Source organism: Athene noctua, chromosome 9, assembly GCF_965140245.1.
Source record: "Athene noctua chromosome 9, bAthNoc1.hap1.1, whole genome shotgun sequence".
Classification (NCBI taxonomy): domain Eukaryota; kingdom Metazoa; phylum Chordata; class Aves; order Strigiformes; family Strigidae; genus Athene; species Athene noctua.
The window spans coordinates 11,844,386-11,868,650 of record NC_134045.1 but is presented as its reverse complement, the minus strand read 5'-3'; the positions used below and the strand labels follow the sequence as shown (position 1 = coordinate 11,868,650).

At 42.9% G+C, this 24,265-nt stretch overlaps 1 protein-coding gene across 3 annotated transcripts in view; it reads right to left on the bottom strand.

Annotated features, from left to right (window-relative positions):
• The window catches only part of ZNF423 (zinc finger protein 423), a 235,233-nt gene that overhangs the window by 186,495 nt on the left and 24,473 nt on the right, over positions 1 to 24,265 (bottom strand). For all 3 annotated transcript variants that reach the window (XR_012634219.1, XM_074913536.1, XM_074913537.1), the window contains exon 2: positions 5,360 to 5,419. Coding sequence is in view for 2 of the 3 variants with exons in the window: in XM_074913536.1 (XP_074769637.1) it covers positions 5,360 to 5,419 (60 nt within the window). In the remaining variant the exon portion in view is untranslated. The remainder of the gene's footprint in view (positions 1 to 5,359; positions 5,420 to 24,265) is intronic.

The window sequence follows — 24,265 nt, the reverse complement described above, 5'->3', positions numbered from 1 at the left end:
ATTGAAAAAATATTCAACTAAAAGTTATCAAAGTTTCTTATGTTCTTTGTTAAGTTCAAAGGTTTATTTCTTTAGAAATCCTTATGCACTGTAATCACAATCTTCTCATATTGATTTACTAATTAAATCAACTTTTAGAAGATGTCTGAGCTTGTGAAGGCACTCAGGACAGATAATTTCAGAGTACTTGCAAGATAACAGGTTTCTAATGCCCACTGAATTGCAACTGACCTTTTCAATGCTCTGCAGCAGATATCCCAGAATCTCAAGTTGAGGGTGCTCAGTGTGTGTGTGTGGGGGGGTGCGGGGTCAGCTTTCTTCCATTTAGAAGTTAAATCAGACAAAATACAATACATGTAGAAATAGAGAAAAAGAGCTTGGGGTCTATGGGAGGGCAGTGTCTCTCACCTGGGCCTTCCTGACTTACGCCTGGCACAGCCCATGCCCAGGGGGTCATGCGGCAGGGCTCTGTGGGGGCTGCCGGGGCCATGGGCAGAGAGCAGGGACAGCCCTGGGGACCGGGCTCCTGTGAGGGTGCGGGCCTTGGTGGGCACCAGGCAGGGGACTGTGCCGGGGCAGGCGAGCCCAGGGTGCTGGAGGAAGGCTGAGGGGACAAGAAACTTTGTGTGACCAAAACATGCCTCCAAAAGGGGAAAGATGAAAAAGAACAGATTTTCTGTGGCTTATGCAAATAAACAGAAAAGGGGAAAATTTAACACACAAATACTTGCAGGGGCAAGTCTCCATTCGCTTCACGAGACTCCAGCTTTCTCATGCATTTTGCTCCTTTGGCAGCCAAAAATTAAAACCCAATCCTACAAAACAATTAGAGGAGAACAGATAGCCTCAACACCTGGTGAACAGAGAGCAGCAGCGCTGGGATCGCAGACCAACAGTGGAGGAGAGCACAGGGAACAGCCGGGCGGGAACAGGCAGGGAGAGCCCCCAACAGCAGAGACAACATTAAAATGCCCCAGTATGGGCTCAGGTAGCCCTGAACGAAAATAAGTCTCCAAACTGCAACAAGATCCTCCTCTGAAGATACCAAGTGAAAACTGTGATTTACATAGCTGGGAAACACCATGCAAAGCAGAAGAGAAGGGAAAAGGAGTGACCACAGGGTGGTTTTCTTCTGTTTTGTGGTTCATTTCTCAAGAGCTGCTGCTTCCCCTTTTCTTCTTTTCCTCCTTTAAGGAGGAAAACTTTAAAAGAAATTGCAGAAGGCAATTAAAAATCTAAAGTTGTGTACTGTATAAAATAAGCATGTGGGAGAACTCTTAATGGCAAAACATCAAATGCCTGTGCCCTAAGGTGTTGCGAGGTTTTTTTTTCCCCATGCTGAGCTTTGTTAACACGTCCCTCACACACGTGCCCAGCTGCTGCAGCGAGCTCGGTGGCAGGGACAGGAAATCTGGAGCTACTGTGGAAAGGCGGGAACACCAACCTATAATTTATTTTCATGATTTCTGGAATGTTATAATTGAATGATACTAATGTTGGACACCGGCATTGGAGAGGGTCTTCCAGTCACAAACACTGCAAAGATCCCCCCATGTTCTGCACACACATGCTCACAGAGACGTAGCCAGTGTCATTTGTCCCCAGCACTCAGGCCACGGGTCCAGAGTCCCCTATTTCCCAAATTCTTTCTTGATCAGTATCATAACTTGTAGCTGCATACAAAAATAAGATACCTTCAGTTATCTCAAAAGCAGACACAAAAAATCAGGCTTTTAGGTCTGCAGGCGCCTAAGGAGAAGACAGAATCTGCTCTGTTTGCCCCAGACAATTCAGCCAAGATTCCCCGGGGCCTCACAGTCAGGCTAATGAGAAACTCCCCAGCAACCCCCATGTAAAATGCTTTCATAGGTCTTTAAAATGCCTTAAATTCTCTATATATTTAGTAAGACTTTTTACTTCTTTAAAACGTCCCTTGTTGCTCCTCAAGATAATACTCTCGTGATGTATTACAACAGCAATGCAGCGTTGTCTGGCTGGACCCTTGCTTTGCAAATATTGAATCTTATTTTCTCTTGGCTTCGAAGGAGCAGAAAATCCTTTTTTAAAGCAGAGGTGGGTGCTTGCCTGCCCTCCCAGCAGCCCTGCCCAGCCCACCCTCTGACGCTTTTGGAGTGAGATGGATGGGCTTCAAGCGCTGCATGTGCTGTTAAGAGAGAAAAGCAGGGGGAAGGAGTACTCAGCTGTGCTCTTCCTCTGGGACAGAAAATGTCTCTGCCTCTTACACAGCAAAACACTACTGACCTGCTATTTAACAGCAAACTAAGTCCTCAGAATAAGAGAAGAAAGGAAAAGCTTTTTTTCTTCCTTTTGCATTAGGGAAAAAAATGTTTACAAGACCTGAAGAGGAAGGAAATTCGCTATATGCCCATTGTTAAACAGGGCTGGTGGACATCCAGATTATTTACTCTGGCGCAAGGGCACAGCCTCTGCCTCCCTATACATTTTCCTGATTCCCTAGGTTAATACATACAGCCTTTCAGTTGTGGTCATTAAAAAAAATATTTTTTTTAAATCATAAAGCTATTTCTAGTTGTATTTAAAGTATTTGAATAAATTCCTCAATGCAACTACACCAAGGGTTGGATTCCTGCAGAGCATTTCACCTTTATGGGTTTTACCAGAAACAAGAAGTTAAGCCAAGGCAGACAGCAACTTGCACATTCTCTGCCATAGGAAAAAGGATAGTGCCCTGTGCGAAGCCATCACCAACCAGACCCATCCGAGGGCAGAATTTCTGTTGCCAATGTGTCCACCGTCAAATTTTCATGAGCTGCACTAAGCAGCTCCAAGCAGCCCCTCACCCAGTGCCATGCCCCAGTCAGAGATGCATGAGCTGTGTGCCTTCAGTACTCTTCAGGAGCAGACAAGCCCACTATGAGACAGGGAGCTTGGGCCCCAGTGTTTGATATGTCTTGCCCTGCACCTGTGAATACCTACGCCTGAGCTGGGGACAGACAGCTGTCACAGCTACCTGGACAAGCCCCATGACTACACGTTCAACTCATACCCACAGAAAATTTCCAGTATAGCTTCTACTGGTTTGATGAACAAAATAAGATATAGCAGCAAAAGCACCTTTTCTCCCTACAACTGCACCTATATAAATATTTTGCTAGTCTCAAAAAAACCTAAAAATTATTCTACCTGCTCTTGCTGTCCCTATGTACCACACCACACTGGGACCGCCACTCCCCCAGCCCACAGCAGCTGTGCAGAGCACCAAGAGAATTTTTCAGAAGTCACTTTGTATGTGTTTGCACACACACAGAGATGTACCAACACATACAGGAGAAGATGGGAGAGAAATATGTTAATTTGAAACATCTGGCAAATGTTTCAGAGTTAACAAGTCCTGGGTTTGGCCTTTTGGGTTTTTTTCTGTTGGGGGGTCAAGGAAGGGGAGGCAATTTTGTCATTTTGGTCCAGGGAAGGAAGGGGCATGAAACGAGAAGTCAAAGCATGTTTTTTCACCCTTTATTGAACTTCAACATCACACTACTGGAGCTAATGCAAACAGGAAGATCATAAAAGAACATAATGAAAGTCTCGCACACTGGGACTGAGGGACTGGTTTCAGTTACTGAATACAGCTTTGGAGTCACACCACACAAAGGCCAGTGGCTCCATGCAGCCGCACCACCATGTACTGGGGCTTTTTAAGCTTCTTCTATGTAGCTCCTCTGTCATACTCCAGCGTGCAACCTCTGTCCCACGCACTGCACCCTGTCCTGATAGGATATTGTATTGCATCTTTATACAAATGCACGATTGACATCTGTAGCTACTAAATGTATTGAGGAAAATCCCTCAATTAGCACACATTTTCCTTAAGCTGCCATAAATCTTGCATACATTACATTTTATCCCACATCCACTGTCTTGAATGAGAGCTGTAATTATGGGAGTAAATGAAGAAAAATGGAGGAGACTCAGATAATTTGGGAAAAGCCTTTCACAGGTTGTCTTTTATTTACAGCATAGTCAACAATACCATCCAGAAATCCCAAACTAGCTTCTGCTCTGCACAGAAATTATTTTTGTTCTCACTGTTCTGAATCTCAGCCTGTGTTAAATTTAATACAATTCAAGACTTGTGATAGATAACACTGGTAACTCCACTCCACTGCTGTTTGAGACGAAGGTCAAGCAAGAGAGCTGGCGAGCACTCTTTTCATGCACCGTTAGTTCCAGGCACAAAGGGGCCTTCGACATCGCGGCTGGGGGTTTGCAGCAGCAGCAGCAGCAATATTTGCTATCAAACACTAGTGCAAACACAAACCATTCAAAACAGCCGTAGTGCCCGGAGAAGATGCACCTAGTGCAACCAAGAGTGCAGATGGTACAAAGGGAAATGCCACAAAGCGCCACACAAAAGCAGTTTATGCCTTCAAGACCAGCTTGATGCTGACTTTGGTAAGAAACAACTCCTGCGAGCCAGTCTCCCAGTGACTCTTACAAAACCCATGCTAACCAGGAATGCAGCACCATTGTTAATTTTCATACTACCGCTCCATTTACAAGCTGTTTGCATGTTGCTGCCGAGCTTCTAAGCAGTCCAGTACATAGAGAGCACAAGAAATGCACTTACTGGCTTCAAAATCAAAAATTTTATGAGCATTTCATAGATGTTAAAGACATAGTAGCCAGTAAACCATCTTTACACCGGACACAAACAGTGACTAAGATGTGTCTAGTTACTTTAAATGCAAAATAATCTGATATTTATCCTCATGTTTGTGATATTAATACATATTGCACAACTACAAACAAACTTGTTTTATCCTGATCAGATTCTTGAGTCTTTTTTTATTCAAATCAATGTAACACAGATGAACGAACACCAGACACATTGTTTAAGTGTTATTACTATCAAGCAGACCAAAAGCTGGTTCAACTGTTACTCCTTTCTACCGTGACAGTGTACCACTTTTATTCTCCAACCCTGACAGTACTTTCCGATTTCCTCCAAGAGGAGAAATACACACATTCCAGTTGAGACCGAGGTTTAAAATTCCTATTAAAGCAGCTTTTATGTAATTAGATTGGAATGAATGTGCAAGAGTGCCCATTGCAGAAAACTTCAAAGTGGTTATACTGGAGAAATCACAACCCATTTCAGTATGCCCACAAGAAGAAAGAATAGCTCTCTGGAGGATAAGAGTATATTAGTCTCTGTATGTAATAGATTTTATTGACCATATGGAACTGATATAAAAATTGTGTTGCAGTGGGTAGTCTTGGATTTGCGTCAGGAATGTGACATACAAAATACAGTTCCTGTAAAAAGCCTGGCAGCTTTCTGGCACTTTTTGCAATCAGAAGAACCTAAAATATTTACCTGATTGAGTCACTGATGAGTCCCAGGTCAAAGCAAAATCTGAAGATTCACCCTCTTCAACTGAAAAAGAACAAAAATACGTTGTGATTGCTAAAACAAACCAATTGGAAAGCACAGCCATCAGAAAACTAGGTTCACTACAACATTAAGTATTAAAACAGACTTCTGCACTGGTGAGGAAGAAATTACTGCTTCCTATAAAATAATTCATAAGGTGGAAATTTAGTAAAGAGATTTTCCCTACATTTTAACCTAAATATGGGATTTTTGTTTGCGGTTTCCTCCTGAACAAGTAACCATAAGTTCATGTGAAATTTTAATAGAGGTTAAATATCACTAGCTGCTAAGCATTCACAGCTGAAATTTTGTACATTCACAACAACTTGCATGTGCAAAATTACCATTGTAAACGTAGAGGTCATTTTTGAAATGTAGGCTGTGACAGAACTGTCCTATAAAGAGAAAATCGCATAACTTATGTCATCTTAATATACTAACATATTAGCCATATTCAGAACCAAGCAATATCTTAATTTTTTCAGAATTCAGAATTTAAAAATACTATTATAATGTGCAACCATGTTCTGTAATATGGTAGTCATAAATAACTGCATTTAAAGCTTGCTGATGTGAAAGCTGTCAGAGCCAGGTGCTCAGCACTCGCAAGTGACATATCTATAACATTCTGCCTGTTAAGAATTATAAAATGTCATTTGATTCTTACATTCTTAAAAATAACTAAGAGATCAACTGACAACAAGCAGGGTAAAAAAGTGCCTGATCCTGCTGTTACTGAAATCAGTGGCAGTTTTACTAATGTCAGACTGGGCATTTGAAAGTGATAACTGCAGAAATTCTTTTTTTAATGGCAAAAGTTGATCATCTTCACCTGCCTACTCTGTCACCGTGTCACCAAACAGTTTTAAATCACGGGGCTTTATTTTCTAATGAAAAGTATTTAGACCATGCACTGAACAACATCTAACCCTTTTCTGTTGCATTCAAATACAAACTCTACATAATTCTGCAACTGAAATCCAAACCATGCTGCAAAGCCACGAGCACAGCCCCTATTGATCAGATGGGACCTGTATGCCCAGGCTCTGGATCCTGCTCCAGTGATTACTTACATCGACTATTTACATTTTCATCACAAGATTCTTGATTTTATGCTTTTCTCCCTGTTTTTTTCCCAGTCCAGTAAGGAATTCTGGCATTTGCTAGCTTATCTATCAGGTTGATGTCAGTGGTGACATGTGGTGTCATCAAGAGGAGAGAAGACAATCTACACAGGCAGTGCCTTGACAAATTTTGATTTTATGTTCAGACCATAAACAAATGTGTACTCCACAGAGGGCACAGCTCCAGTCCTGATAGTCTGCAAGTTTACTAACAGAGGAGAACGGATTTTGGACACTTCTACTGAAGCAATCATACTTGAGATACAGTTACACTTTTCCCAAAAAGTCTATGTTAGCATAAAGGCCATGTCACATTATATTTAACTCCAGAATGATAGAGAAAAGCAAGATACAAAGCTACACGCTTACTGAAGCCATTACTGGTACTATTCCCAACGGAATGCTTGGCTCCCACATGGTCTCTCCTAGGGGCTCACCTACCATTTTGTGTTCTGTAAACCACCATCTTGTCCCCATTTTGACCCATCTCTCTTAACAGAAAAACTCTGGACATAGTTATCCTAAACACAATTTCACTCTTACACAAATATATCTATCATTTTAACATCAAAATCTACATACATTTGGGAGGTTTCTGCTCCAAAACTAAATAAGCTAAGTTAGCAATTCATGTACTTCACTCAAAACAGACATGTGGAATGCGTTCATTTTATTTTATCCTTGACTGCTTTTTGGTTCTCTTGCTTAGACAGTTTTTTATATTACTACTTATATGCTGAGGGGTTTTTTATTTCTTTACATTTTATCTTGGTAAGAGAGGTGAAAAAAAAAATCAGTCTGATAAAAATACATAAAGGAAATAAATTCAGTCAAGTAGGAGTATATGGGATCAGCACTGGTCATTGGCAATTTTAGCAACACACAGCCTTTCATATTGGTTAAACACTGGAGACCGCTCTAGTCCTCGAGCTGCTGTAGGGCAGCTGGCTCCAGCACGTAACAAAACCTCGGGTTTTGGAATCCCTTAAATGAGGGCAAAGGTTTGAGTCAGCCTCTGTTGGCATTAATTTGCTTTGCTCCCTAATGACTGAAAAGGGGACAGAAAACATATATGTGAAGATGATGGCGCTTAAATGCACTTTATATTATTGCAGTCATGGTTTCAGTTTCTCCCCCTCTATTTGCACAGACCCACCACACAGCTGAGAGTGCTGCACCTCCATGTGAGGAAGAGGCTGGTGAGATGGAGCCTCTTGAGCTTAGACACAGACACATCTCCCTGCAACTGCTACTCACACCACTATTCCCCCTTTTTCTTTTGCTTTCTTTTCCTTTTTTTTTTCTTTTTTCATTTTTTAAGCAAACATCACCTTTCATAGGATCAATCATATGAAAAAGCAACAGCCAAGCCTACTCCAAGAGGTATTGCTATATTGGACTGATGCTTCTCTGGGGCAGCAGGACAGCATGTCAAATTGTCCCCTCGGACAGCAAGCACAGGGTGGGGGCACTGCCAGAAAGGGAGCCGGGACCACACACTGCTTGCTGCAGCGCTGGCTGGGGGTACCCAAACATGACCAGGCTGGCACTGCTCAGGACTGGTGTTAGGTGGTTTTATGGAGCGGCACAGTCACAGTGACAGCCAGCCAGGAGCCCTAACCCAAGCACTCGATCCTCACCTGCCCACCTATCCACCCACTAAGCGAGGCAGCGAGCAAAGAGAAACAAGGGGCAAAAGCGTGCCACATCTAAAAAAGAAAGATTGGGTCTATACACCAGTGTAATTAAGAAGCCCCAGAGGTTTGGAAGGGAAGAGTGTCTGTGAAGCTGAAGCAAAAAAACAGGTGATCTAACTTTTTGTCACAAGCACCGAATGTAACCGTAGGGAGACACTTAACTCCACCATGCTTCTGCTCCCTCTTGGGCATAAAACCAAGAGCTGAGAGGTTCCTTGGTAGCTGCCTTAATCTTCCGAATATAATTTGAGAAGCCAGCATTTGAAGTGGTATCACTGCTGGCTTTACCTCAGCCTTGGCAATGAGCAGAAGCCACAGAAGTCAGAGGGAAAGATAATTGGTTTCTTCCTCCCAAACTCAAGTTTGACACTGAAGCAGTTGCAGCTCAAACTTGCCCTCAGTTGCACATGGCTGCTGCTGAACTCACAGGGAAGCAGGAGGAGCTTTCCTGGGCTGTTCGGAGACATGGGGACATGACGGAGACATGGGGACATGACGCTGTGAATAGAGGGGAGAGAAGTCGCACACACCCCCAGCTGGGGACAGACCCCCTGGGGGCTGCCCTAGGGCTTGGCCAACCCTCCCCAGGAGGGCAGAGTGGGTCCAGAACAGATTTGGCTGCTACAACTGTGAAGGAATTTCTAGCTCTTGCTACTAAAAAGCAAGGAAAAAACCCCTTAGTCTGCAATATTAGCCAGGGACTAATTCACTTAAGTTTTCAGTTAAAGTTTCAGTTTCTTAATATTCTTATCATCATTCCCTGAAACCTAGATTGACTCAGGTGACCAGTGTGCCTTAATGTTCACTTGTGGATACTATTATTTAAGTAGTTGTAAGGAACAAAAAAGCTGGTGAAGAGGTTCAACATCACTTCCAAAATACATCACACAATAAAACACTCCCTGTTTCATTAGCAGGAAAATATGTTTTCTGACACACACCAGCTACAATCATAACTCCTGAAATGAAGGGCTAGACCTGCATCTGTGCTAGTTAATCACCCTGAATGTGTAGACACACAAGTCCACATCACTGATGTTCAGCATGGGCAGGAGTCACCCACACCCCTGAAACACTCCACAGCTTGGGAATACCACAGGAAACAGCAGCACAGTTTAAGATGGAGACCTGAGATTTTATAAAGCAACTAGAGATCTTGCATCAGCTGTAACTACTTTACAGGAGTCCCTGTGACATAATGGTGAAGGCTCAGCATTTAATGAAATTTTGGAGGCATTTCATACTGGGCATTGAAAATTAAGACATCCAAAATGTTCACTGATGTGAACATTCTGCCCAAAGCTTAATAAGTGCACTTCCCAGGTTTTTGTTGGATACTTCCTGTTTTCCTTCACAAACTCACAGAATCACAGAATCATCTAGGTTGGAAAAGACCTTGAAGATCATCCAGTCCAGCCATTAACCTCACACTGACTGTTCTCAGCTCCACCAGATCCCTCAGTGCTGGGTCAATCCGACCATTCCAACGCCCAACAACCCGTTCTGTAAAGAAATACTTCCTAATATCCAGTCTAAACCTTCCCTGGCACAGCTTGAGGCCATTCCCTTTTGTTCTATTGCTTCTTACTTGGTTAAAGAGACTCATCCTCCCTTTCTGCACCCTCCTTTCAAGGGAGCTGTAGAGGGCGATGAGGTCTCCCCTCAGCCTCCTCTTCTCCAGACTAAACCCCCCCAGTTCCCTCAGCCGCTCCCCGTACGACCTGTGCTCCAGACCCTGCACCAGCTCCGTTGCCCTTCTCTGGACACTCTCGAGTCATTCAATGGCCTTTTTGTAGTGAGGGGCCCAAAACTGAACACAGGAATTAAGGTGTGGCCTCACCAATGCGGGGTACAGGGGTCAGATCTCACCTCATTTTCTCCCCAAATTACATTGTGTGCCTGCATATTAAGGAATGGTTGCCACCACAGAAGTTGCTACGTTATTACACTCTTACCCTTGTCTCTATCTGCTCTCTCCATCCAAATGATAATTTTTAAATGCTTTGGAAAGGGGTATTTTTACTCCTTCAGTAATACAGAGACAATACTGTAAGAGGACAGAAGTTCAGTCCCACTCTGCTCCATATGTCATCGACAGAATGGCACCCAAGGTGCAACACACTGCACCAACAGAGAGGGTACATACATCTCCCAGTGCCAAATTCTTTATGCAGTTGAGTAGAAAAAAAAAGATGGGCAAAAATCAGTTTCAAAGCCAAGTACTAAACCTTGATATCAGCACACAGCACTGTATTTCTATTTTTAAAGCATTAATGGGTTTTCTTCTCTTTTGTAAATGGTCCATAGTATTTGCTGGCATAGAGAGATAAAATACTAGAAATAAAAAACAGAGAGACTCTTTTAGCTGCATCTTTCAGCATGATGATGATGAGAAAGTTATAAGAAGCTCATCCAAGAATGTGCCTGCTGCAACAGTCGTGCCTTTGGTGAAATCTGGGGGCATCTATGCAGCTGAAACCCTTCAGGAAGGCTGAGTTTGACTTGAAAATAGCCTTGCTTTGGCAGCATAGAAAATCTTATTGTTAGCCCACTCAAAAAACTGGTAACTCTGTGCACTGTCCACCTGTGGTCTGGTGTAGGGAGGACATGGCTGGCAGCAGGAGGACACATGGCTGCTTCCACTCCCCATTCTGCCCCAGCACAGGAGGACTCACTGCTGTCATGTCTGGAGAAGACCTCTGAAGTCAGACCAACTGATTGTGGGACCCAAATGCAAGAGCCAGAACAAGGACATGGCCAACATGGGGAAGAATCGTGGGCAATGGCAACAACACAATACATCACTCCCACACATGACAAATATTTGCATTTTGCCTGCTCGTCTCAGATGTTCTCCAAGGATGCTTATTTAATTGCTAGGTCACGAGTGCTGCAGGCTCAAAGATTTCCATTCTTTGTGCTCAGAGAAACTTCTGAAAGGATCAGCATCCATTCCCCTAAGAGTGAGAACATCTATTTATGGGGCCACCACTACCTGAACTCCATTCACAGTCACAGTGCTTATTTAACACTTTATCACTCCCAGGAAAGAAGTTAACCTTATCAAAGTAAGACGGTTCTGAACCAAATGTTGATTTCTAGATGCAATCAAGCTTTACAAGTGAGCAACAGCCCCTCAGTAATTCAGATGGCATATGTATGCTTCCTTATCCTATTACACAGGCTTCAAGGACCACAAGGACCAGTTTAACACTTCCCATAATATAAAAACTCCATAGTATGCTGACTAAAATGTCAGGAACTATGACAGTTTGAGAAACTGCTGAGAAATATGATGGGTTACAAGCAAGTCCCCCAGCTGACAGGGGAACTTTCCCGAATCAGGGCTGTTACCAAAAGCTGCATTTGGAACCAGAGCCACTCCCTCACCTGTGAGCAACCTTTGAAAACCCCATGTACAGAATAATCTGAGTGCAGAAAATGCTGGTGCCACTTTTTAGTTTGGAGGATTTTGTCAGATTTTGCTGGTGACAGAAAGCTCTCAGATAAACCTGGGGAAATCTCACCAATGCCTGTGTATTAGCTGTAATGTACGTGTCAAGATTCACAGCTTTCCCTCTAGAGAAATACTCTAGCACCAATCCACATTGTAAACCAGTCACAAAATAATCACATATTTTCCCTGACCTAGCTGCAGGTACTCACAAGCAAAGCTCTGTGATCTTCCGTAATCTTCAGGCTTCTTTGCTGCCTTTCAGACGCACATCTCTGTGCTGTCCTACCCAGCCTTTGCTCCGTCCTTCCCTTCACATGAAATTACATGCTCCCAAATCAGCATAGGACACAGAATAGCCCCATCCGACCACCATTCATCTGCCGTGACTCATCCCACAGCACTCACAGCCTGGGATTTGATACAGTGCTCTTAATCCTGCAAAATGCAGAGCAGCTCCCATTTCCAGGAAGTCAAAGGGAGCTGAGGATGCTCAAAACTTTGTGGATTGAGGATTGTAAATTAGCCAGTTTCCAGCTGCTTGGCATGGCAGGAGCACAAAGGATGTTAACAATCTTTACACTTTAAATAGGCTGATATTTTCCACTCACATCTAGAGTCTGTCCTTTGGAGAGGTGCGGATAGGCTTGCTCCTCAAACTGAGAGAGGAGGAGAATACTCCTCTCACTCAGCCCGCTGCCCAGAGAAGTTCAGTTCTGCACGGCACCAGGAGCTGTTACCACAACTATCATTAGCATACATTAAAAAAAAAAAAAAAGAAAAAAAAAAAGTGACAGAGAAAAGTTTGGAAATGGCTACTTTGAGCAGAAGCCAGCTAGCCCCTTCTGTTCAGATCACCTCCTAGCCGGGTGTAAGGCTTTCCCTCTCTCCTGCTTAGATGTTCCCTGTTAAGATTCTCCACCTCCTAATATAAGTGAGACAAAAGTCTGCAAAACACAAAAGTCTGCAGAAAGGCAGTGAAGGAAAGTAGCAGTATGAAAAACGGTCACATTTGTTTTTTAAATGAAGTGCTGCAACAGCAGAGATGCAGCCCGCTGCCCGGGAGCGCGGCAGGGTGGGGAGCCGGCCCTGAGCCAGGGCACGATGCCCACAAGGAACCCGGCTGCCCTTCTTTGTCAGCAGGCTGGGGCTTTCTCCCACCGGTGTGCAGAGGAAAACCTTCACATTCTGCAGGAAAATAGGAAGTTTCGTGGGGCTTTGCCAATGTACTGAGAATAGATGCCTGTGAGTGTATCCCGATACATTTACTGTGCCTTGCAGCTAAAGGGAAAGGGAAATCCCCCTGGTGCCCCGGTACCAACATTCAAGGAGTCAAAAAGGTACCTGGCAGAAGCAGCCAGGTGTGCTTTATACGAGCCATTAGAGCCCATCTACTCCCTTTGGAAAAATCACCTTTGCAAAGATTCCTGCCAGGTCTCCCCATGTTCACTAGGTATTTTTCTTGTTTGCACGATCACTTCCATTTAGCTTTAGTAACACTTTGTCATCTTTTTTTCCCTGGTGGTTGGTGGAAAGGAGCACTGGTACAACAGGGCATCCCCAGAGAGGCGACAGCATATTCCTCACCCCTGCCCTAACCCAGGGATCGCTCACAGGAACTGTGCATGGTCCTCAGCACCATCGCTCACAGCTCCAGAGCCGCCTCCCTGTTCTCTCCCCAGCACACAGCCAATTCAGCCATCGGTGGCCCTCGGCCAAGAGGGGTTTTTTCCACCTTAAATAGGACCGTTATATATTAGTCCTTTCATAGGCCAGCAGGCCAAAGAATAAGACAAGAGGGTTTACTGACATGGATTATTTAGCTAGTTCAGAGCCTAAATTTGCACAAGTTCTCTAGCTGCTTTTCTCCAAAGTCAGTAACAGGGCTTGGCAGAGACTGTGGGTTTTGCTGGTAAAGTCTGCCTTTTTGTGTAGAGGAGGGAGGAGTGGGGAAACCCAGATTGCTGTGTTCTTTAGGTCAGGGAAAAGAAAAAAAAAATTTAAAAAAAAAAAAAAAGAAAAGAAAAAATGAAGAAGGATGAGACAAATGGGACAGAAATACAAAGGAAAACTGAAAAAAAAAAAAAAGATAGTTAGGAACAGAAAAAGATGTGAAGGTGATTAAGGAAAACAAGACAAACAACAAAATAAGGTAGCACTAGCAGGTTTATGCAAAGGAGATCTAATTATGGGTGGCTAAATCCTCCAGGACATTAATATTCCATCGTAATGTGTCTAGTTTCCTCCTTTCCAGACATGGCAGGGAGGAAATGAGAATCACTTAGATACACTGTTTAATGAGCAAATGATGGACGATCACCAAATACAGCCTGCCTGATAAGTATCCATTAGCTTAAACTCGCACAGTAAATCTGTGCTCAGCTAACGGGCCTGCCTCTTCAAACACTACAGCAAAACTTAATGTAACTGCAACTAGAGAAAGGGAATGTAGTAAATAAAAAGCTCATCTCTGCAAGACAAGAAAGACCATAGGACATATGTAATGGCTAATCACAGCCCTTCCCACAGACCACACACCTGACGCACAAGCCAGAGCATATTTATTCCCAGTGCTCATATTTAGTTTTTGTGTTTCTAATTCACAGACTTCACTGGAGACAGGTATTTCCCATCAAAATCTATTATGTAAATAAATAGGAGTGTACGGTGTAATAAAATGCAGTCAATGTTTCAGGTTGCTCTCAAGCTCAACATCTTACACATGCAATACCTTAAGCTTACAGTTCTTAGAACTGGGCCTGCATATGCCCCATTTCCATATTTTACATTATAGATTTGGGATCAATACTCTTACCAACATTTCTTATAGCCCGTCACTGAAGGTTAATCCCCACGGGGCGGGGAGGCGGGTCCTTTTAATTGCAATACATGATATTTAATCTATTAAATGCTCAGGAATGTAGAGGTTGCCCTGGAAGAGGCACTTAACTGGGGAGCCCCTGCTCTGTGCTATATACAGGACATACAGCAGCAGCATCTTAGCCCCACACAAGAACGACGTTATCCCGTCACATTGGTGCAAAACTGTCCCAGCAACAGCTGGCATTGGGAATTTCCTGCACCAGGTTCCCCAGGTTTCATCAGGAGGCATCGTGCCCGCACCTCTGCCCTGCAGCAGGCTGTGCCACCTTCCTGCGTTCCCAGAACAGGGGACACATCTCTAGTGCCTCCCCACTCCTCTATTGCCTTTTTGGAAAAAGTCTCTATCAATATTGGTTGTTTCTAGTTGTTGCTTCCACCTCAGAAATGCAGGAAGGGGACTGGAGTTTGGGGATTCTTCTGGTTTTTCTGCCTGGAGTTTGCCTGGCCACGAGACTGGTGGGGGCACCCCACCAACCTGAGGGATCCACCCCACTGACGGCCTGTTCATGCCCAGCACTGATCTCCCACGGACGTGCTGCACCCCCAGACCCATCATCTGTGATGAGCTCTGCTGGAAATCAATGGGGAGCACCCAGGGTCCCTACCCTCACCTGTCCCAGTCGGGCTGAGCCCCAGCCTCTGCCACCCCAGCTCCAGTGGCATGAGAGCACAGGCATGGGGCAGAGAGAAGAGAGGTGGGGAGGAAAGTTGAGATGCATGAGGACACGGTGGCATGCGTGTGGACAGGGCCAGGGAATGGAAAGCACCGGCTGCCTGTGGGTGTGCTCCTCCCTGCACTATTATATGCATTTCTAAGGCAACTGTCACCATAGTGTCTGCATCTTCTTTCAAAAATAGATCTACCATGAGTAAACAGGCACTTTAAAGCTCAAATGAAACAGAACAGGTGAATTTGGCATTCCCCATGTCGCTCATAAAACCATGTATTTCACTTCAGCAGCCAAGAGTTTAAATATTCTTGCTCCACCTGGAATGCTGCTGGTTGACAGAAACATGTACATGTTGAAACCCTAACTATCAAAAAAAAAAGAAAACAGAAAGGGGGAATTAACACACCTACAATTCACGGCCAGGACTTTAATTCCATGAGTTGAATTTGCAAGTTGTGAAGTGATCCGTTGCTCTGCTAAAATGCCAAAAGCAGGTGAAAGTTACTCAAAGGCAAGATGATGCCAGAGACCCATGAGAAATGACAGACCAGATGTGAGTCAGCAAGTACAAAGACCCAGATGCTAATCAAATACCTGCAATTTCTTACACCTTCCTCCAAACTCTGGGTGTAGAAGTTGTACTGGTGAAGGCTCTGCACTTTTGAGCACGGATACGTGGTGAGTTAAGGTACCTAAGTCAGGATTTGCAAACCTACGGGACATGGGGCTGGAAGACAGAAGACCTGAGAGCTGCGGCTGGCCCAGACAAGGTGCACATGGCCGAGTTCAGCTGGAGGGAGAGTACAGGCCAAGGGGATCCAGGAAGGCCTTTACTGTTTCCTGAAGGTACAGACATGGCTACAATGAAATGAAGTTTCAGGATGAAGCCAAAGCACCATGAAGTTTAAACACTGGGCTTTGCACAGAGGAGGTAGGGTCTCACCAAGTCAGATGTATTGCATGCTTTGCTTCTCAAGGGGAAAAAAAAAAAAAAAAAAAAAGGAAAAGATCACTATTTTTACATTAGGGCTATAAAGCTTCTCTATAAGCAGGACACCTAATAAAATAATTTACAAGTGCTGGCCCTGACTTGAGGCAGCTAATGAGGATGCTAAAAGGTTAACATCTAGCATACACTAATGACACAAAGAAAAGGGAATGTTCGGAAATCAATTTACATAAACTTTTATATGGAAACAGGAACCAAACCAGGGAAGAAGAGAAGTAGACAACTAGGATCTGCAGATGAGCAATGGGGCCATAACTCCTTACACTACCTCTTGCTCTGGTAAAGCACATCAAGAGATTTATGTCCATCATCAGACTGAGTACACCCTACCTTGGGCTGCAGTGTGCTTCCCATTGCTACTAACAGGCATCGCCCCTCTGTGTTCTGCTTAGTCAAAACCATCTGACCAAGTGCAGTTCTATAATAAACAAACTCATTAAAAAAAAAAAAAAAAAATCGCTATCCTACCTGCTATGGTCAGACCAAGAGCCACATCCCTCCAGACTCTCCTGCCATGGACAGCGAGTAGCCTTTTCCTTCAGCAAGGAGCTGCCATCAGGGTGCAATACTCTCCAGCTCATCTCATCATCACCATAAATCAAGTCCCACTTCACAGCATTTTTCCCACTATGGATTTTATTCAGACCCAACAGAAGCAGATGCAACATCTCCCATTTCACATGCATCAGGCATATTATTGTCAGCCTCTATCCTGAGCTGTCCCAGATGGTGGAGGGACCCCAATTTTCAGACTTAGGTTCAAGGTAGAGAGTTTAATGCCCATGAAAAATTCACACTTGCAGACATGGTAAGAATAGAAAATTAGCTAAACAGCAGCAGTTACTCTGAGGGTCACTGATGAAATGGTAAAGCATGCAACTACTCTACTCTTACACATGTTTAAGTCTTTTCCTTCATAATTCTTCAAAGCAGGTTTTACTACATTATGCCTAAAGCCCTCATCCCTGCTGCAGAGAGCTCCAGCAGGAGCAGAGCTGCTGTACCAAACACTTTGTTTAGCATCATGCTCCCTTCCACAAATACCCCATTCAGCACCTGGGGCTATTAATCATAGCTGGGGAGAAAAAAAAAAAAAAAAAAGAAAGAAGAAAAAAATCTTTGACCAGATTTCTACACCTCAGCCTAAAAAAAATACACTGATTTTTACTGCTAATCCTTCAAACCTGGACTTTTTTTCAGTGGTGAGCTATGTTTGCAACATAGGTAGCACAGGAAAAGAGAGGAGGCTTTTCCTGACCAACCATTTTAATTAGAGCTATGAGGGCTTGGAAAAACCTATTTGGTGAGTGGAGCTATTTCCCCCTCTCTCCTCCTCTTGGGATGCTGGTCCCAATCAGAAAGACCTACATTTCCAAACGCATAAGTACACGAGGCTGTCAGTGCACAGGCTTCGCTGCCGTCGCGAGGCCATTGCAGGGGATCAGGACTCCGACGGCCGAACAAGGAGGGCTTCAGCTTTCTTTAGTGAGCACAGGTTTGAGGGCCATTTGTAGGAGTTTGTTTCTCAAGCAAATAGCTCACTGTGGCTCTTTTGTGCATGCAAGCGTATGCGTGTGTGTGTCTGTGTGTGTGGTAATACTCCCCAGGCTCCCTCATTTTAATGCTGCTTTCTCCCCAGATGAAAATATACATATTCTTATTAAGAAAAAAAAATATGTGCAAAGTATAAATTTGCATCTATGATCATTTCTGGTTCATAAATTGTATTTTAATAATAAAACAATATACTCTTCTGTACTGCCTCTTAAATACTAACAGGAATGTCTGTCTTATTTGTACATAAGCCTAAATATTTTGATGAAGGAACACACAATGGTATAAAACAAACACTGTAAAGTGAAGTATAGATAAAAGGGTAAACAAAAGCTGGTGTAAAGCTAATACATGGAGAATCTGGCATCATTCTGCCTCCTTCACCACAAGAAAAGTTTCTTTCACCACACAGAATGCCCACATGAGTGGATGCTCCACACTCCTCGGGTGTAGACATCCCACACTTTCCTACTGCTGAATTTTATTGCACAGGTGAAGGGAAATTCTCCAGCTGAGATTCTTCCTACTAGAAAGATGGGCTTTGTTTGCTAGATTATGGTGAAAGAAATTACAATGAGGGAGAAAAAGTTGTATATATCACATATATACCTTCATAGTGTCAAATTTAATTTGCAGAAAAACCAACTTGGCCACCATAAAGTGGAAACTAATATTTTTTATGACCCCTTAACAACCTGTCCTTAGTGCTAACATACCATAAATAAATTTCAACATCTTGTTATACATGTAGTTTATTTTAAACAAGACTAAAAGGGGAACAGTTCTTACAGAAAATTGGCACACATACAAAGAAAGGGGGAAAGCTGGCTTTTAAAACTTTATCCCAAAGCCTGCTTTTTTTTTTTTATTCCTATTAAACTTACAACCTTTCCACTGAAATGAAACATAGTTTCCAAATATTTTATAATTCTGAATCGATTTCCCTAGTGTAACAGTAATAATATTTTTACAGTTAAAAGATCCACTGATTTAATAACTGTGATTTGTGTATTTAGAAAATTCATTAGAGCAGACATTCCCCGACATTTTTAGATTTATTTATTTATTTAGCCTAATTTGGGTACACTACTTCAAAAGAACGCTTAGAGCTTCCCAGTTCCTTAGTCACTCACTAATAACATCTAATAATTAATAAAGACATGTAAATTCTTAACTCCCAGAACTATTCCAAACTTACTATCTGTATGCTTCATGTCATGTCTCACTTACAGATATCTGCATTATTTTGTTTCATAAAATGCTGAAGGGACACGTACTTATCTTGCTCTCCACCAAGAGTGAATATTCAGGCATGATGCAACCAAAGCAAAACTAAACGGAAGCCTGAGCAAACCTCTCCTCTAGGAGCCTGCAGAGTTTTCCAGGCAACCGTGGAGGCTTTTAGCTGGTTTTACTGCGCGGTTGTGTCCCTTCTGCAAATGCCCATTGCCATCATGCTTGTGTAAATGCACGCATCTGCGGGAGCTATGGGGGACATGCACTTCTTCAGCGCTGTGCAGAAATGCAGGTGTGGTGTCAGGTGAGTACGTCAAGATAGTCTCAATTAGCGCTAATTTTTACAGGTATTTGGGAACCAAGAGGGAATAAACCAACCAAAAGTGTAGCTGCGATACTGAAAGGAAAGGACCAGTTTAAGAGTAAATGCTCAGGACAGTGAGTCCAAAAGTATCTGTAAAAACACAAGCAAACAACCTCATCCCCCTTCATAAGGCCACCAGCCCCTTCTGCCTCTGCCTCCAGAGCTGTTAAAATCCCTATTCTATGGGCAGAGACCACAGGGAATAACATTAGCTCAAACCATCTTTACTTGGAGGCAAATTATATTGTGTCTGCTCCTCTCTGACAAGTGCTCCTGTCAGGGCTTTGTGTTCTGCAACGTTTCCTTGTCATATTTATTTGCTTGTTTTGATTTCTGGTCTTCTGTCAGGAGGAAGACTGCCAAAACCATAAGTCCTGTCTCCTACAAGTACTGCTAAGCCTGGGAAACAGGGCATGGGGATTTCCACACATGGCTCAAGCTAGTACGTTGACAGAAGTTTACTTAAAGAAATACAACTTGTATAAAGTTTTGTATTTACATTTCAATGGACTAAAATAATGGTACTCAAAAGAAGAATGAAAATAGTCCCACTTCCCTAAATAAAAGGTACCACAATAGGTATTATGAATCGACATTCAGAATAAACTTCCCACACCAGCACCACACGCTGATGCAAGGTTTTTCATACATGGTCAAACTAACTGTGCTGGTAGTTTTGCTGTGTGTAAAACAAGTCCTCCAAGTTTGAATGGTTTCTGTAATGACTTCTTATAATCTGCAAATCTTTTCCTCAAAGCCAGACTAAGACAGAATGAAATGCAGAAAAGGTCCTACCTTTCAAAACAAAGAACTTCCTTCCAACCTAACCGGTATAAAAAAAAACCCACGCTCAGATAATTAATTTACAGTTGAGGCAAACAAGGTTATTTAGCTGAACTAATGTTTTTTCCCAGGCAAATTTCATCCATAGCCGAAGGGTCAGCAAAGCAAAATTTCCTGTACAAATTTTTATGACATCTGAATATATTTCCTATCTACACTTGTCTTTTTCCCTGTTAATGAGCTTTCACTGTTGTTCTCTTGATTTCTTAACAGAGTTACATAAACTTATGGAAATCCTGCAGTAAATAGGAGCTGCGGTCGTGCTTGGTCCATGCTTACTCACGCTTCACGATGTAGGCGCGCTTTGGCCATGCGCACATCAGTACAGAAACGACTCCAAGTCACACTGACAAATGAACTGTCTAAATAGGAGTATGGTACAGAGGGTATAGACTGCCAACATGCCTTCGGTATGAGTTACGGACACTACAGTGTTCTGGGAAACCATCTGTTTGTATTAGTGCTGACTGGTTTCAGGGATGGGCTCTTAAGGTGAACGTCACTCAAGCATATATAAAACCTTCTATTGATCAGAAAGACAACCCTGTAATCAATAAAGGTGCAGACATCCTTTCTCTTCCATCATGCAAGCAATTTGTCTAAAAATATGAAATCGTTCTATTTTGTTAAGACAAGGTTTTGTGATAGTCCCTGTCTGGGAAGTGGCAGAGACGAAAGTTTCGTCTAAATACACGCAATAATCACCGTCATTCTACTACACTCAGGCAGACTTGGACTTGCCCCTGACCTCTCAGCTCTTCGTGCATCAGCCCTTTGGCATCAGCCACCACTGGCCACACCAGAGGCTCCCTCATGCACTGGTCAGTGCTGGTACCTAGTGGGTGATCTCTTTACCACAGCTTTACACACCGCACTGGCTCTGGGTGGACAACCCTGGGCATCACTCACAGTCTGAGTTCTCCACCTTGCAGACTACTCATATCATCTCTCTGATTCAAATTCAGGGGAATGGGACGTGTTCTTCCACATCCTTTCAAATAAACTGGAAATATTTTACTTCTAATATAAGCAATATTGCACTTACCCCTTCTCACTTCAACAGCTGCCTGACACCAAGGCAGGACGTGTCGGTATTTCTGACTGCTCACATCAGTAACACAACCTCCACATCTGCTCACCAACAGCTCCAACATATGAAAAACTAGAAAGCTTGAGACCTTAAGGTATTTAACACTATACAGTATCTCAAGTCTTACTTAGAAGTTTGGGGTTTGGGGGTTTTTTCGTAGAGAGCTACTAGCCGGCTTTCAAAAATAAGACATATAAGTAGCTCCTGCTGAAGCAGGAACCACAAAGATATTGTGCTCAAGCCTGGACATTTTTGTTCATCTTTCCAGAGTGCAAAACACCTGAAAGAGCCAACGCTTCCTCTAATTTCTTAAACCTTGAGAAAAAAAAAAAATCTCCTGCTCTTTTAAAATAATGATCTACACACATTTAAAAAAAAAACCACACTTGCATTTTAAATAAGTTAACACACTGCTGAATTAAAAAAATATATATATTCTTTTTCACATCTGTGCTTATATGATAAATGATGTTCAAAACCACAAATCAGTCTCCTAAAATACCACACTTCCACCCACTCAGCTGAACCCAGAGATCACTTTTAAAAGTCTGCTTCTGGGCTACTGGAGTCAGTAGAATTCAGAGTGAAGCCTTCTCTTCTAACCAGACTCATCACTTATTTATGTGGAAATAACAAGACCATAAGAGGCACCAGAGTAATGATGTACAGCTGAAATGCTAACTGGGTACCCACAGAAATGTAACTTGCACTCTGAAAGGACCAGAAGGGGAGGGGACAATTTGGAAAGCAGCTTCAGGAGTAGCAGGAGATAGATTAGCTCGCTCCCAGCTCCTCCTTTGCAGCTTCACCCTTCCTTCCCCACACCTCTGATGTCCCACCAGAGTCAGCCCTGTGGATGAGTGCAGGAATGAATGGCTGAAGCTGGCTACAGACCATCCATGGAAAACACTTTCATCAAGTACTTTGGTTATTTCCCCTCAAAAAACAAGTACATGTGAAGAAACCAACCTACCACGTTTCCAAATCTATACCTTAAGTGATAACCTTTTAAAAAACCCATTTGCTTCAGCAGCAGTGAAGGATCATCTTCCACGTGCCTTGTATGTCCACACCACGTGAAAATAACCACCCACAACTGGCCTTGCTGGCAATAAACATCTTCTGAAGTGTCATTACCTGCAGATTTTTCGCCAAGTGTGCTGACATAGCCAGGTTTGGGGTTGTAGTATCACGTTATTCAAAGACAGCTAGTTAATGTCATTTAAACTTTAAGTGAAAACAAGACAGATAAATGCTCCTTGATCTCTGTCACTATTGTGCTGTCGAAGCACCAGCCGACAGGTTAGTGATCAGTGAAAAGCTTCAAACTTCTGGCAGCCAGGGTCATTTTCAAAACCAAAATAAGAGAGGTTTTAATAACTCAAAAATACAGCATGATGTGTTTTGAACAACAGCTTTTTATTTCAGCAAGTTTATATTACAGTATATGTCTCCTTGAACTAAGAGATCATTTGTTTAAATTGCTCGATTATATGTAATGATCCTTCTCTTATAAAACAAGATGCAACATTGCCACTGGGGGAGAGGGCAGAAACAGCACAGAAATTTAACAAGAAATAGAAAATATCATACAGCTCTTGCAGTAATAAAACATTAAGAGAATTTTCACTTGACTGCTGAAAAAGCAGATCTAGAAACATCTTGTTTTACCCCAGCTATTAACACTAACTCTTCATTCACAGAGTATAATGTACAGCTTTGATCAAGCTATAGGATCCACATGCTCATAAAATATTTAACTTTAAATACATAGTACAGAATTAGTCTCCAACAATTTAAGCCACTGCCTCCTGCCACTCTACATTTTCCTAAATCTTAGAGTCAAATTCACACGTGTAAGTCAGATTATTTTATTTTTAACCTAATAGGGATTGGATTTAATTTATTTCAAATCTGCCAGAAAGGGTATGGTTTCAAAGCAGTCTTTTGCACTTTTATGGATGGAAACGAGAACAAAAATTCAAATTTAATAAAATCCAAGAGCTAGAAAAGTGAAATCATTTACCAGCGAGTTGGAGAGCAGCTTACACATATATTATGAAAGTTTTCTGAAAACGTCCCACAGGGCAGACAGGAAAAATAAGAGCTTACCTATTCACCTAATTTTTATTCTGTAACTTTTAAGAGGAAAAACATTTTGTCTCACTACACTTAATTGAGCTTAATTGAGGGAAGAAAAGACAGGCCTGCTCCCAAATGAGAAGAGACTGATAGAAGTGATGTGTTTATCTTGTTGAAATTATTTACCAACCCGGATCCTCCTCCTGCCTCCCAGAAGTGGCTCCCGGTTGCCCACCTTCATCAGGCTGATTTCAGCTTTTCCTAAGAGCCTGCTGAGGAGGAAGGAGCCGATAACCTGTTCACCAGGTGGTGGGTGCTGCCCTCCTGCCTGTGGCAGTCTCTGGAGCAGAGGGTCTCTGGACAGCGGGTGAGGTGCCCTGACTGCCACAGCAGGACCCCTCACTGTTTTCTGCTACCTGGGGACTCACAGCTCCTTCGCAGGATCAGGTCCTGCCCAGAGGATCCCAGAGCAGGGAACGGCAGAAAACACAACACTGTGGGAGTAACTCAACCTAACAAGAGATTCATTTCTAAAGAAGAAAGCGGGGAAAAAAAAAAAAAAAAAAAAAGAGTCCAAATACAATAATCTCTCCATCATTCACACTTTATCATGAACTTAATCCTGAAGTCCTAGCTAGGTCTTAATAAAAGTTCCCTCTCATTTAATTAAGTCTAACATTTGTATATTTGACAAGAACAGGGAACACTGGCTGCTAAATATACTTTCTGACCGCCCAGCTTATCTGCAGCACAGTAGCTGCACTATGAGGAGGGAGAACCACAAGTGAGAAGAATTGTAGAACTTTTGTAGAAAGGTCCTGGTGATCTACACACAAACTGGA